At 35.4% G+C, this 13419-nt stretch overlaps 1 protein-coding gene across 6 annotated transcripts in view; it reads right to left on the minus strand.

Moving 5' to 3' along the window:
- Positions 1 to 13419, minus strand: part of LOC125659554 (myosin-VIIa-like) — a 40478-nt gene that overhangs the window by 24340 nt on the left and 2719 nt on the right. For 3 of the 6 annotated variants that reach the window (XM_048891259.2, XM_048891262.2, XM_048891265.2), the window contains exons 1-6: positions 12125 to 12757; positions 4990 to 5223; positions 4444 to 4719; positions 3652 to 3738; positions 3302 to 3397; positions 2830 to 2948 (exon numbers count right to left, since the gene is read on the minus strand). In XM_048891259.2, coding sequence (XP_048747216.2) covers positions 2830 to 2948; positions 3302 to 3397; positions 3652 to 3738; positions 4444 to 4719; positions 4990 to 5223; positions 12125 to 12151 — 839 coding nt within the window. In that variant the 5' untranslated portion in view covers positions 12152 to 12757. Of the gene's footprint in view, positions 1 to 2829; positions 2949 to 3301; positions 3398 to 3651; positions 3739 to 4443; positions 4720 to 4989; positions 5224 to 12124; positions 12758 to 12958; positions 13292 to 13419 lie in introns of those variants that run through there. The other 3 variants (XM_056148451.1, XM_056148452.1, XM_048891263.2) reach the window with 3 other exon arrangements.

Here is a 13419-nt window from a genome sequence, read left to right on the forward strand (position 1 = left end):
ACAGAGAGGTGTATTATGAGGCAAATATCCCGATTGAGTCATTTTCAAAAAAAAAAACCCTCCATTTTTCATTCTTATGATAAGAAATGTGAGAAATATATATTTTAAAGAATTTATAGTCCTGGTATTAGTATTCATGTTTTTATTCTCAAAACAATGTGTCACGATAATCTGATGATGCATTGTACGAAAAATGTAGAATTCATACTGATGAAACCACGGGACATTGAATAGTATTTCATAATTTGCAGAGAATATGCGCATATAATGTATTTTATTTATAAATAGACGGAATTTATACATTGTGGGTATTGAATAAATAAACCGTTACACGAAATAAAATCAAAAGGCAGAAAAGAATATTCGTCACTAGAAATTGTGAAATTGTATGAAAATACATGTGTCACCTAGAAAACAAACAAAACCGTCAGTTACACTACATTTAGCAGATTGAGACCACTTTGCGTAGCTATCCGGAAACCATGTGACCGCGAGACATGTGCGTATAAACATGAAAATCTGCAGTCCTTGTCTGACGCTTAGCAGAGAAAGGTACTTATCAAAATTAAATATGTGCACGATTTGATCCTCGTGTTTGATTGATTTACCAAAAGTATTGCATACATGTATGACAAATGTTCTGATTGCAAAGAAGTTCCACAGCAAACGTGGACAAGAACGAGGAAATCACATGGGTTAGAGAGAACGTTTCCTCCGCGTTTTTACCATGATTCGGTCGACGCCATCTTCTAATTTTTTGTTACTTCCTGTAACAATTGACTTAAAACCTAACGCATAAACTTAATTTTTCCGAAATTTACATACATTGTATGTCCAAAAAAAAGTTTTTTCTCTGCCGATACGTATCGTGGGACAAATTATCACGATATACCGATATACCGGTAAAATCGCACAACCCTATTAATGTCAGAAGAGAGCTGTATCGGCCAAGGGAAAAGAAATTTATCAACAGGAGCTGAACATTGTGGAGTTTTACAAAACATGACCTATGGTCACTGGGTACTAAATCACTGTGGTTGTCTTTCAAATCGAATCAGAAGTCCAGGATATGCCTCCTCCGGTCACTTTTTTGGCTCGCTATGTCCCTATTGAATACAAGGATTAACCAAGTCGAGAATTTTTCACTCATACTGAGACGTCACCAGCTGTAGGTGACGTACCATAAATTTAGACCCATGTTTAGCGCTCAGGACCGTAGTAGTGAAGGTTCTTTATCGTGCCAACGCCTGTCGCGATAAGGGACATCCGTTTCTAAGGCTATATCGATAAAGATCTTTTCCTGCTCAAAGGCCGTAAGCACCGAGCATAGGCCTAAATTTTGCGACCCTCCAAAGGCAATGTTGACGTCTCCAAATGAGTGAAAAATTCGCTAGTGGAACTTTAAACAATATAAAATCAATCACAACCCGAATTGAAAAATCGCGAATACATTATTGACAGCGATGTTTGGAGTAAAGCCTTACAGAAATTCTTAGCATAATGAATACATTGTGGAGTACAAGTTTACAGGACTCTATGTTGTTTTGTATCATGTTGTACTAATTTCATTTAGAATTTGGTTTTTCCCTTTACTCTTAAATTCCTATAAAATTTGAAGATGTCCATGTTGTTCCTATGAGTTAAACACATATTTACTTCACGTATACTAGTTGCAGAAGAAAAGGATTAAAAATACTGTTTTCATTATCATTTTGACAAAACTATCTGTTGTACTATCGGGAAATCACGATTTGTCTGTACAGTTAGTATGAAGACTTTTGTGCTTCCTGTCTATGTTTCAAAATATTTACCGCATGTTGTATATATTCCCTACAATTACCATTACCATTATTCTAAAGTTTTTATTTGTGTATGTTATTGTTCAATTTTGAATGAAGTGATCTTAGAGAAGATGATTATGGGTTGGGTTTTTTTTCACGAACCTTGGTGTAATTGTCCATCTTGTTATGATAATGCCCTTCATGTTGCAAAGGATCCCTTTATGTTTCACATACAATTTTATAGTTAAGAGAAATTTTGATGAAGGGTCTACTACTGCCGGTTACTGACATTTAACCAATAGATTACAATACAGATGAGTTTCCTTTTACACAGAATTTGTTCTAGCAATTTCATTAAACAAATTCGGAAATTGCACTTGCTAAATGTGATGGATATTGTTGTGTCAAAAAATTCTCTTGATCCAACAAAAAACGTTCAAGAAATTAAGGATAATTCTGCAATGTTTTTTTTTACGATGGATGTATTAAAGAGAGAATTGATATGGGACATTTTTTGATTATTTTTAAAATGCTACATGATGGACGCAGTTTTTCAGTGGTAAAATATCAATATTTTCCTTTTCAAACATTTTCTTTTATGCAAAAAGTTGAATATCTGTAATTCAATGTTATGGATATAAAGTAAAAAGAATCCAATTTGAATGGCACTTAGCTTATTAGAGAAGCATGTTTAGAAAAATTACCTTTTTAGATATGAAGACATTCAGGAAACAAAACATTGTATGGTAAATAATGAATTTGACTATTCTATCAAATTACATGTAGCTTGCAGAGAATACTAATCAACAAAGTTGTTTTTTTTAAACTGAAATCATAAATAAAATCTAATGATACATGCAATGTTATTGTCTCATACTCCCTATGATCAGAAGTTCTACCTTACTCTGTATTGTACTTTTACCTTTCTCTGTATTGTACGTTCTACCTTATTCTGGATTATACGTTCTACCTTATGCCTTGTTCTTGATTGTAAGTTCTACCAAATTATGGTTTGTTCATTCTACCTTATTCTGGATTGTAATTTTACCTTAATTCTGGTTTGTAAATTCCAAGAGCACAAACATATTGGACTTTTTCCAAGATTGAGCTGACTTTCTCAGACAGGAATGGTAGATTTCGCACCTCGGCGTGAGAGGGATCTTTAAACTGCATTGACATTAAAAGTCATTACATCTTAATTATGAGTTTACAATATTGTAGCAATTTATGAAAATTATAAAGTAATATCCATAACATATAATTTGTAACACATGTACAGAAAATAACTGATTATGTGTGCTATGACATTTATAATTGAAATTGCTAAATACTTGATATCTTTTGAACATTGCAATTGCTTATCATACAGGATTCATTTAAAGATCTTCAGAAATATGTATATATAGTCTCTCTCTCTCTCTCTCTCTCTCTCTCTCTCTCTCTCTCTCTCTCTGATTTCTGAAGGTTAACATTGAACTTTATGAATAATTTGCTGGATATTTCTATCACATAGAACTTACTAGCTCGGAGTATCTTTTGTAAGCCTCATCGACGTCACGCTTTGTGTACTTCTTTTGAAAATTCTGTTTCACTTGACTGATAACTGGAGGTGTGGTCTGCCATGTTGAAAAAAAAATTATATTACAAGGTAAAATTCAAAAGCCATCACTGAGATGTAAGTTCTCCTTAAACATCTTACTGACGCGTTAACTTGATTACTTATAATTGTTAGAGTCACAGTGTACTACAAATGATATAAAAAGAATAATGACTTAAATCATAGATTGAGTCAGTTGTACTTTAAACTGTGGTATCACAGGCAAGTGAACTTTAAAACTCAATATTTGCCGAACTGTATAAAATGACTAACCCCGGCCACTTCGATACTCTCCCCTTGGTCAGACTCCGGGAGATCCCCCATGATTCTGAGAATAGTTACCCAAGCTGCCAGGGAGGCCTGAAAAACAAAGTGAAAGTATGAACAAGACTGACTAATTAGAAAGTATTACACCAAGGTCTTTAGTATATGTCAAAATATATTTCAATAGCTATATGATAAGTAGTCTAGTGGTTAGGGTAATCCCTTCAGGAGGTCCCAAGTTCGATTTTCGAACCCGGCGTCGGGGTCAAAACTACGACAGTTAATATAGATAATGACTGTTCCTTCGCCAAGCGGCCCGGTGTTATGAGTAAAGGTCAAGGGACTATCGGATATGACCTTAGAATCGAAGGTCATTTGTCACGGTAGGGGTTGGTACGATAAAGAATCATCAATGCTACGATCCACAAATCAACATTTACCTAAAGCTGGTAATGCCTCTAAATGAGTGGGGAAATTCTCAGATTTGTGGATATTAGGAAAATCGTGGTATAATATATATACAGTAGAGAAAATACCAGCATAGGAGTTATTGCCCTTGACAACATTCTTTTTCATTATAAATAATTTATCATCTATGGAAAATATAAAGTTTTTTCACTATCAATAGTTTACCAGATTTTGTCTATTTTATCCAGTGAATAAAATTCCCCATAAAGATATATTTCTATAATACGCAGTTTAATTTTATATAAAAAAAAAAAAAAAAGCAAAAACCTACATGTATGACATCACCCAAGGATCGATCTTCCTTAAATCTGTGTAAAATATCTGGATACTCACCAGAATATCTGCTTTGTCCTTCTTGGGAAGTAATGGCTGCTGAAGAGCTGAACACAGATATGTATGGGAACCTCTGACCTGGAAGTACGACTGCGCGAAGAGGGTCCAGCTTGTAGCAGTACCGGAAAGCTCGGGTGGTTCTTGTGTGGAACTGTGGGAAGACTTCTCATCAGATGTCGTGGAGTCACTGGATGGCGGTCCGGCCTCATGGTGACCGTTGCCATTAGTGATTTCTGATGGGTCTGGTGGGTGGATTTCACTTGTAATTCGCTCTCTCTGGAGAAGGTGGAATAAAAGTGACAGATACTTAAATGATTACTTCAATACACATTTTAAATGATTACTTCAATACACATTTTAAATGATTACTTCAATACACATTTTAAAGAAAATGGAAAGATGTAATAAACCAGTAGATTCTCAGAAGTGCAATGTCTGACTACTGAATTTTGTAGAACTTTTTTAAAGAGTTCGTTATAAATTTAAAAGTTGAAGAAAACTCAAGTAATTCAATATCGACACAGAACAGACTGCAATACAGCTCACCACTATATCAGCGACTGGGGCGGATTTGGACAAAGTCGCCTTTCCAAATCTTGGATCCAGTTCCTCCTCCACATTTCTGTCATTTATTGGTTTCTTTGCCTCTGTGTCTTCACCATTGATGACAGCTAAGTTAAAGTGCCTCTCGTCACCCCCAAAAGCGGATGTGGACGATTGCGGTTCCTTTTTAGGAGGAAGAGTCCCACTAACAGATATCTGACTCACGTGCTTGGCAGCCTGTGATAAAGAAAAATTTAGATATCATTTTTATTTTAAACAACGATCAGACGCATGGCGTCCAAAGACCTGATTTACAAAAGAACTTAATAAATAATACCCACATTTACTGCTCCTCAAATCTTGGTTTCCAAGAAACTTTCCGAAAGAGTGGGTAAGTATGATTTTCTGTTCATTTTAAATTTTTTATATAGGAATGGCAAGAGAAGATATAAACAAAATAATTAATTATAAATATTGATCAAAGATGTTAGTTCCTTCGTAAAACGGGATAGCTTACATATTTACGAACGCCCTTAAAAGCCATTGTAAACACTATAAACATAAATGTACCGTCCGTGTGTTAATGATGATGCCTTCTGATTAACACTGGATACATTCGTTTATCATTAAATGTGTAATATTTGTTCATCGCTCATATTCTTAACAATCAATCACAATCGAGTGTACAGTCCGTGTGTTAATGATGATGCCTTCTGATTAACACTGGATACATTCGTTTATCATTAAATGTGTAATATTTGTTCATCGCTCATATTCTTAACAATCAATCACAATCGAGTGTACAGTCCGTGTGTTAATGATGATGCCTTCTGATTAACACTGGATAAATTCGTTTATCATTAAATGTGTAATATTTGTTCATCGCTCATATTCTTAACAATCAATCACAATCGAGTGTACAGTCCGTGTGTTAATGATGATGCCTTCTGATTAACACTGTGGATAAATTCGTTTATCATTAAATGTGTAATATTTGTTCATCGCTCATATTGTTAACAATCAATCACAATCGATCTCGATAATATTGATGGATATACGTGAAACTTAATTATGTATCTGTACATGTGGTTCTGTTTTTTAAAGAGTGTACTACATCGTAATGGCTGACTTCCTTTAAAAACATGCATGGAAATAAAATATCAGAACTATTTTTCTAAGATTTAATTGCCAAGCTGAGTATCTCAGTAGGTTAACGTGTCGTCTGCTGGTCTGTAGATCGCGGGTTCGAGTCCAGCAGAGGTTTTAATCTTCCCCCAGATTAGTTTCTACTAAAAATGCATTTTTGACTAAATCAATTTGAAGTTTTCAATTTCAAAATATTATTGTATATATCCTCCACTTTCATTCATTTCAAATTTATCTTGTGTAGTATTCTTCTTTAAGTCTCAAATCCTCAAATTGGACAAGTGTATATGCTTTACCAACTCGCATGTATAGTTTTTCAAAGAACTTAATAATATAGTTAAAAACTACATTTTTGCATTTGGAAATAATGTAAAATATGAAACAGTGCAGTCCACATTCTGCATGTACATGATTAAATAGCTAGTCCCGACAAACTGACATAAAAGATAAGATTCTTTCAATATATCAATTTGATAGCAATTATAAGGAACAAGCTTGGTATTGTTATTACTAATGTAGATTACAAACACATGTCTTCCTTACAGTCAATAAAAAGTAAAACAGTTACTGACGAACAGCAAAAGGCACTACCCCCCTTCAGCACAGTAGATTTACTGCCCTTGTACTCTTATTTCCGTGACCCACCACGGGTCAGCATTGTCGTGACATTGTAACCATCAATTAAAACAGAAATCGTCCATTACAGCTAACACTGGTGACCGGCAGCTCCGGACATGGTGGCGTTTTGTCGCGGTATGTGGCTTAGTTCAACAAATGTACAAGTATACAAAACAACTATTGCTATTCAGATTTTAAGCGAAAGAAAGCTGGTTTTAGTCTTGTTTTGTCGTTCTTGAGCCTACACAAGGTTCTTCACAATTGATAACCATGTTAAAAATTTGAGATACTAGATTATGACAACTGAGACACGTCCATACCTTTGCTGTGTACAGTTAAACAAATTTTGAAGCATCATTATACATCATCAAAACCGTTCAATACTTTTTTAATCTATCGAATATCTATATGTTTGGTTTAGTTTATTTACTTGATTGTCTGTGTGCTTGTTGTTGAATACTGCATACGCAGCAAAAAGTAGTACATTTGTACAATGTATATAACACTTAATGGGAGAATCGTGATATAGAGCAAATTCAAATTTGGGAGGTACCTTTCGGATACTCCAGCATGCTAGAGGCTCTGACACGGCGATATACTTTTGACTTGGCGCCGCGTATATAAGGAGCGTTGGGACGTTAACCGAGGATCTTACTTGTAGGAGTATCTTTCGGGAAGCGGCGGATGCATATTGTTGGGCTTAAGGGGTGATCAGGCTACACATGAACCAAACTTAAGAAGCTTAATATCCTACTCAGGAAGAAGTCGCACGTTCTGTTTGTACTGGGCTGTTGTTTCTATAATTAATAACAAGATGTGGTTGTGAAACACTGATGTCCCCTATACGGCAGCACAGTAATGATGGTACCCCCAAAAAGGTCTTGTCACAAGGAATACACATGTGAATATGAAAGCCCTATCACTATTTATTCAAACGTCATCATAATGGCTTAGGTTAAACTTTGTCAAAAGTAGGTCAAGATCATGAGGTCAAACATTTTGGTACCAAAAGAGAGGTCTAGTCAAAAGGGACACACAAGTGAAATATGAAAGCCTTATCACTACTAAAAGTTCTGGACTACGTAAGTCAAATTATAAGGTCATTAGGTCAAAAATCCCCAGTGCCTAAAGAAAGGCCTTGTCAAAAGGAATACACTTGTAAAATATAAATCCCTATTACTAACCATTCAAAAGTTATGGCCTAAATTTAAAGATTTTCAAAATTAGGCCAAAGTCCAAGGTGAAGGTCATCAGGTAAAAAAGTTTGGTAATGAAAGAAATGTATTCTACGGTTAACTGGCGGCCGCCACTTCATTTATGTGGTGATCGCCACTTATTATCTGGCGGCCGCCATTTCTTAACTGGCGGTTGCCACTTAATTTATACATGGCGGCTGCCAATTGCAAAAACAATTTAATTCGTATCGCTGAGTGATTATTTTGGAAATATTTAGAATAGTACGCAAACACACAGCATCGTTTTTCAAAGTGTAAGGACAGTCGTCGGAGACGTTGACAAGCAGAAAAGGAACTTAAAATGTATCTTCTGCCCAAACTTCGTACTCCTGAATTGGAGGGAGGGGGTTCCGTTCATCCTTCAATTTATCATTTCATTCATTATTCCATTTTTACCATTCATTACTACCACCAAAAGAATGGGACGGGGGCCAATCCACCAATAAACCTTTGTTCACATGTGAAAATAACAGAAATTGAATGTTCTCAAAAATGGAGGGACAGCCCTGTGGTTCTACGTATTTAACAGCACCATCGAAAAACATAATTTAATGCTCTTAATTGTATATATATCACATAAATATTGCTAAGCATTTGGGGACTGATTGTACCCCTATCATTTTGAGAGAGAGAGATAGAGAAAAAGAGAGGAGTTGAATAACTGACGACAGCCATATAAATCATTTAAATTGAGTGGCGGCCGCCATATAAATTAAGTGGCGGCCGTCAGTTAATTTATCTGGCGGCCGCCACATGAATTAACTGGCTGCCGCCAATTAAGTGGTGGCTGCCAGATAATAAGAGGCGGCCGCCAGTTAAATTAAGTGGCGGTCGGCACATAAATGAAGTGGAGGCCGCCAGTTAAAGTATATGGCGGTCGCCAGATAATAAATGGCGGTCACCAGTTAAATTAAGTGGCGGTCGCCACATAAATGAAGTGGCGGCCGCCAGTTAAAGTTTTGGCGGACAAGCTAAATAGCCAGACGGACAGACCAAATACTACATGCCCCCGTCTCCGATAACGGGGACGTAAAAATCACCCATAATCATACTGGTATATGTATATGTATAATTTATCACTCATTTTTTAAGGGGCGCGGGTTTTGAGATCTAGGGCGACTAATGATTGAAATTAAGGAGGAAAAGATCCAAATCATCATGAACACAGAACAGCAAAATACATGTACATATGTGTCAATTGCATTTTTACCTGTGTTTGAATTGCTTAACTTAATTCTTCATCTTACAATATGTACTTTTAGAATCTTATTTACATTATTTCTGAGATTAAATGTGTAGGAGATCCACATGTGTTATTCACCCTTTTTAAACCCGTTTTAATTGTTTTCGATTTTCAATTAACTTGTACACGGATTACAATCCCAATAGGGGATTAATGTGTTTACATTTAACTTTTTGGGGGTTATGGAATGTTGATGCATGATGATTCACAACAGCACGAAAACCTACTGGGGAAAAGCACAATATGATCATAAACTCTTTCATTTGCCAAAGAATTTTAAAATACTGGTCCAAGTTTTTTTTTAATTTAAAAGTGTGCTGACTGAATTCACGTTTGTGTCGGGAGCCTGTGTGAAAAGTAAATGTATGTATTGGTAGCTGATAACACTGTATACTAACCATTTGATGTTCAGCAATCACAGTGATAAGATATAAGCTATAGTTCTCTGTTACTATGTAAATTAAGTAAATAAAGAGATTGGTCAGTTTCAAGTGTGAAAGTGGAAAATGGTCACGGTCAGAATCTTGATTAGAATCGAGTAGTGGGTTCTCATCATCTCACGCCTTGTTTAAAGGGGCATTTACTGTCATTTTCATCAAAAATTTAATTCAATTGAAAACAATTGCCCCATCATACATATTTCAGTAACAACACCAGTATTTAATTATTTTAACGTTTTTTACCCTCAAAGCAGCCACATGAATATGTATTTTTGATGATTAGTTAATTCTTGGCTTGCAAACCCTATAATACTTCATTACATATATTTCTGTACACTAAAATCGGTTATCTAATGTAGTTTTCAATTTATTATAGGGTTTTCTTGTTTTTGTACAAAATAAATGGTTTTATTAGTCGTTAATGTATTATCCTATGCCATTAAAATAGAGGGGGGGGGGGGGCATCACTTTAAGAGCTAATACCCCTCGAAGGGGAAATTCCGTTTATGGTATATTTTACACGCACTGCCTTCAGAACACTTACATGTTCATAAACATGCACACTACATCATGTCTGTATACCTACAATCAAACAAGCAGCCCCGAGATCATCATCTGCACAATGCAAAGAGTTTGAGAACCAGTTCAGTGTAACCTCCGAGGGGTTATGTATGTATACATGTATGTATGGCCTTAATTGGTATGGTGAAGAAATGTGAAAAACGCACTGTCTTTACCGAGGGGTTTATCATTTGTAAATAAGCATGCAACATATATTTTATTTTGGACAGTTTGGCCTGTCAAACAGTTTCTTTCTCTTCTATTTGACGATTTTCGGCGTGATGTGGCTTTAGAAGTGTCTTATTTACATCAGGTTATATCACATTTCGTGGCGTCATTGATGCATGGACTGGAATTTCCTATCTGATAAAAATCAGCTACTTTTATTACATTCTAGATTCAGTATTATGCCACTTTCAAAGGTATTCCACTTTCCGCTTTATGGTCTTGTATACCTTTATCGCAACATTGATGATGCGGCGTTAAGTTTCAAACAGCTGTTCGACAATCAGGTACTTGCAATGATATACGCCTTATACTATTTATAGACAAGCAAACTCCCACCGATTGCGTACAATAAGACAAGGTTAATTTTATCGAAAAACAATGCCCAGTACGGTTTTCTTCATATTTTTGACCTTTTGAAGTAAAAATGAAAAGATAAATTCCTTTCGAGTCACCGGTTCCGTATTGAAATACTTTACTAGTATGAATCACGTGAAGTTCGTTAAGAAGCTTAAAGTTTTATATATACCCACGCATATAATGGTAGTCTTTTCTTTCGTTATACTAACATTGTCCTCATAACAAAGACATCACGAACAAAGTGATAAATTTACACAATGGAGAAGCTTAAAATGCAATCTTTTTCAATGTCTACTGAATATGTTATATGACAGAACCTTTGTCAGTTTCAGATCAAAATAATTTTGTCTTTGTTATGAAGTACGAGTAAATCATAATTCAATGTTTATTGGTCTCATTGTAGAATAAGTGCATTTTCTTCTTTGACACCGAACACAATACTATCTAATGTGAACATATTAGTTTAATGGTGGATCTCGAGGGGATTATGGGTGTTGCAATAACCCCTAGGAATGAAATTGTTTATCAAAAAAGTGTCAGTTTCTGCCATTTGGGAGACTACAGCTTTCCTTGTTGTAGTCTCCGGGTGCCATATCCTAATGCATTTTATATATGCAGTAGATGGATTCACTATGAAATAATTGTGGAATTCCTAGCTATGCACTTTTACTTGAAGTTTCCCCACATGCAAGTAAAACTTCTGGTTAAAGATACAGAAATATGTCAAACAAGAACATCTTGTAAATAGCCGTTAATCTCAACTCAAAAACGATATTTGGAAATAAATACACATCGTTCTTCATTGTATCTTAGTTAAAGGAATGTCTGAGTTGTCTGGTTATATAGACCAAGGACAAATATCAGTGGAGGACTTTTCTACTTTACAGGTGTGAGTTGCTCCTGATTAAGTAAGCATTTCATGCCCTGCAGGCTCTTGCTTTGTTTGATATTTGAAGTGTTAGATTTGCAAATTCACGTTCAATATGTAAAGAATGGTTTATTTATAGATGCAGACATTAATTATCATTGATATTTGCACAGCAGATAAAAAATAAATAAAATGAAATAAAGAGCTTGGTGGTTTCCCTGCTTGTATCGTATTTTAATTTGCTGAGTTTATTTGCGTAACCTAGTGGCTGCGGTATAGAAATAAAGTTATGCAAAAAGTATCTATCGGCTATGTGACAGATCGCGTTTCATGAATTGCAGACGACAAACACAGTTTAACACGTACAAGCAAGATAATAGCCATGATATGTTTTAAAGCGTGCAAGTTTTCGAAACATTCCAAATCTATAAACAAAACTAACCTTGGTTCCATTCACTGCAGTAGCCATTTAGGAACAGGTTAATCCATTGGTAGATGATCATACACAAATAATGGCAGTATACCACTCCCGGCGGGGCGCTCACACCCGTCTCTGAATTGAAGTTGTGCCAATGATCTATAATTACCCGAAAGTCCTCAGGTAAACTTACAGAAGCGTGGATAACATTAGACTGGTAACATAAAATAAGGGTCTTATCACAAGAAAAATTCGCCTATTCCAGCTACAGTTCCCGCGAAAACACTTTCCTTGGGCTTAATGAAAAAGCAGATGTGTTAATTTTTACTGGCAAATTACAACTGATCCGCCATCTTTGAAGTGAATACACCCTGGTTCTTTGAATAGGAACTTTACACAGGCCTTTTTTTCCTGAATATCTAAAGCAAATTCAGACGCGTATCGACCCAAATTCCTGATGAATGAATGACAGACATTTAAATAAGGAATTTAACAAAACAAGTTCATAACACGTCAAAATTAACACAATAGAAGCGGGTTTGTGTGGTTCGATCGAACAGGTAAGTGATTAGGACAGGTGGAAAGAAAGGGAATGTCGATAAGGAGGTAACGATCTGCCGGGCCACAAATGAGAGAGGGATGTTAATGTTTTCTACCAGGACTTTAAGACACGCCTGATATAGCACCGTGTGATCAATAAGTAGGCGGATCTCACAGTTGGCTGATTGCAATGTACATGTATATATTCATGTACACTTTTTACACATACATATCATTAACTTCTGATAAAAATGTACAGAATGTACACTGAAACCACATGCTTATTCAGAACCATATGATTAAAAATACATATATTACCTGTAGTTTATTTTCTCGTGTCTTTTGAAATCTGAGTTTTCAGTAAGTACTTGGGTTGTGCAATCATAAATGAAACATTGAAGAAAGTTTGTACATTGTGGTATACATTGTCACAGTGTCACATTTGCATGAAGTAAATTTAAAAAAATTCATTTTTGAAAATACATGAGAATATGAACAGTTACTACAAAGCTACCGCGTTTTGAACATGAAAGGCGTGTCGGCGTGAGGCGTATTACATCATGTATTTTAAAAATACGTTTATTTCTTGTATTTTTATTCTACTTTCACTTCTGCCGGAATCAAGATCCACACATTTTCGCGCAACTGCAACGCAGAGGTAAAAAAAAAAAAAAAAAAAGACTTTAAAGGTAAAAACATTGGAAATGTAAATACCACCTGCGTATGTTAGTTTCATAAATAAATTTGCGAACCAAAGATATAAAGCAAAATAGTTACAT

This window comes from Ostrea edulis, chromosome 9 (genome assembly GCF_947568905.1).
Source record: "Ostrea edulis chromosome 9, xbOstEdul1.1, whole genome shotgun sequence".
NCBI classification, from domain to species: Eukaryota; Metazoa; Mollusca; class Bivalvia; order Ostreida; family Ostreidae; genus Ostrea; species Ostrea edulis.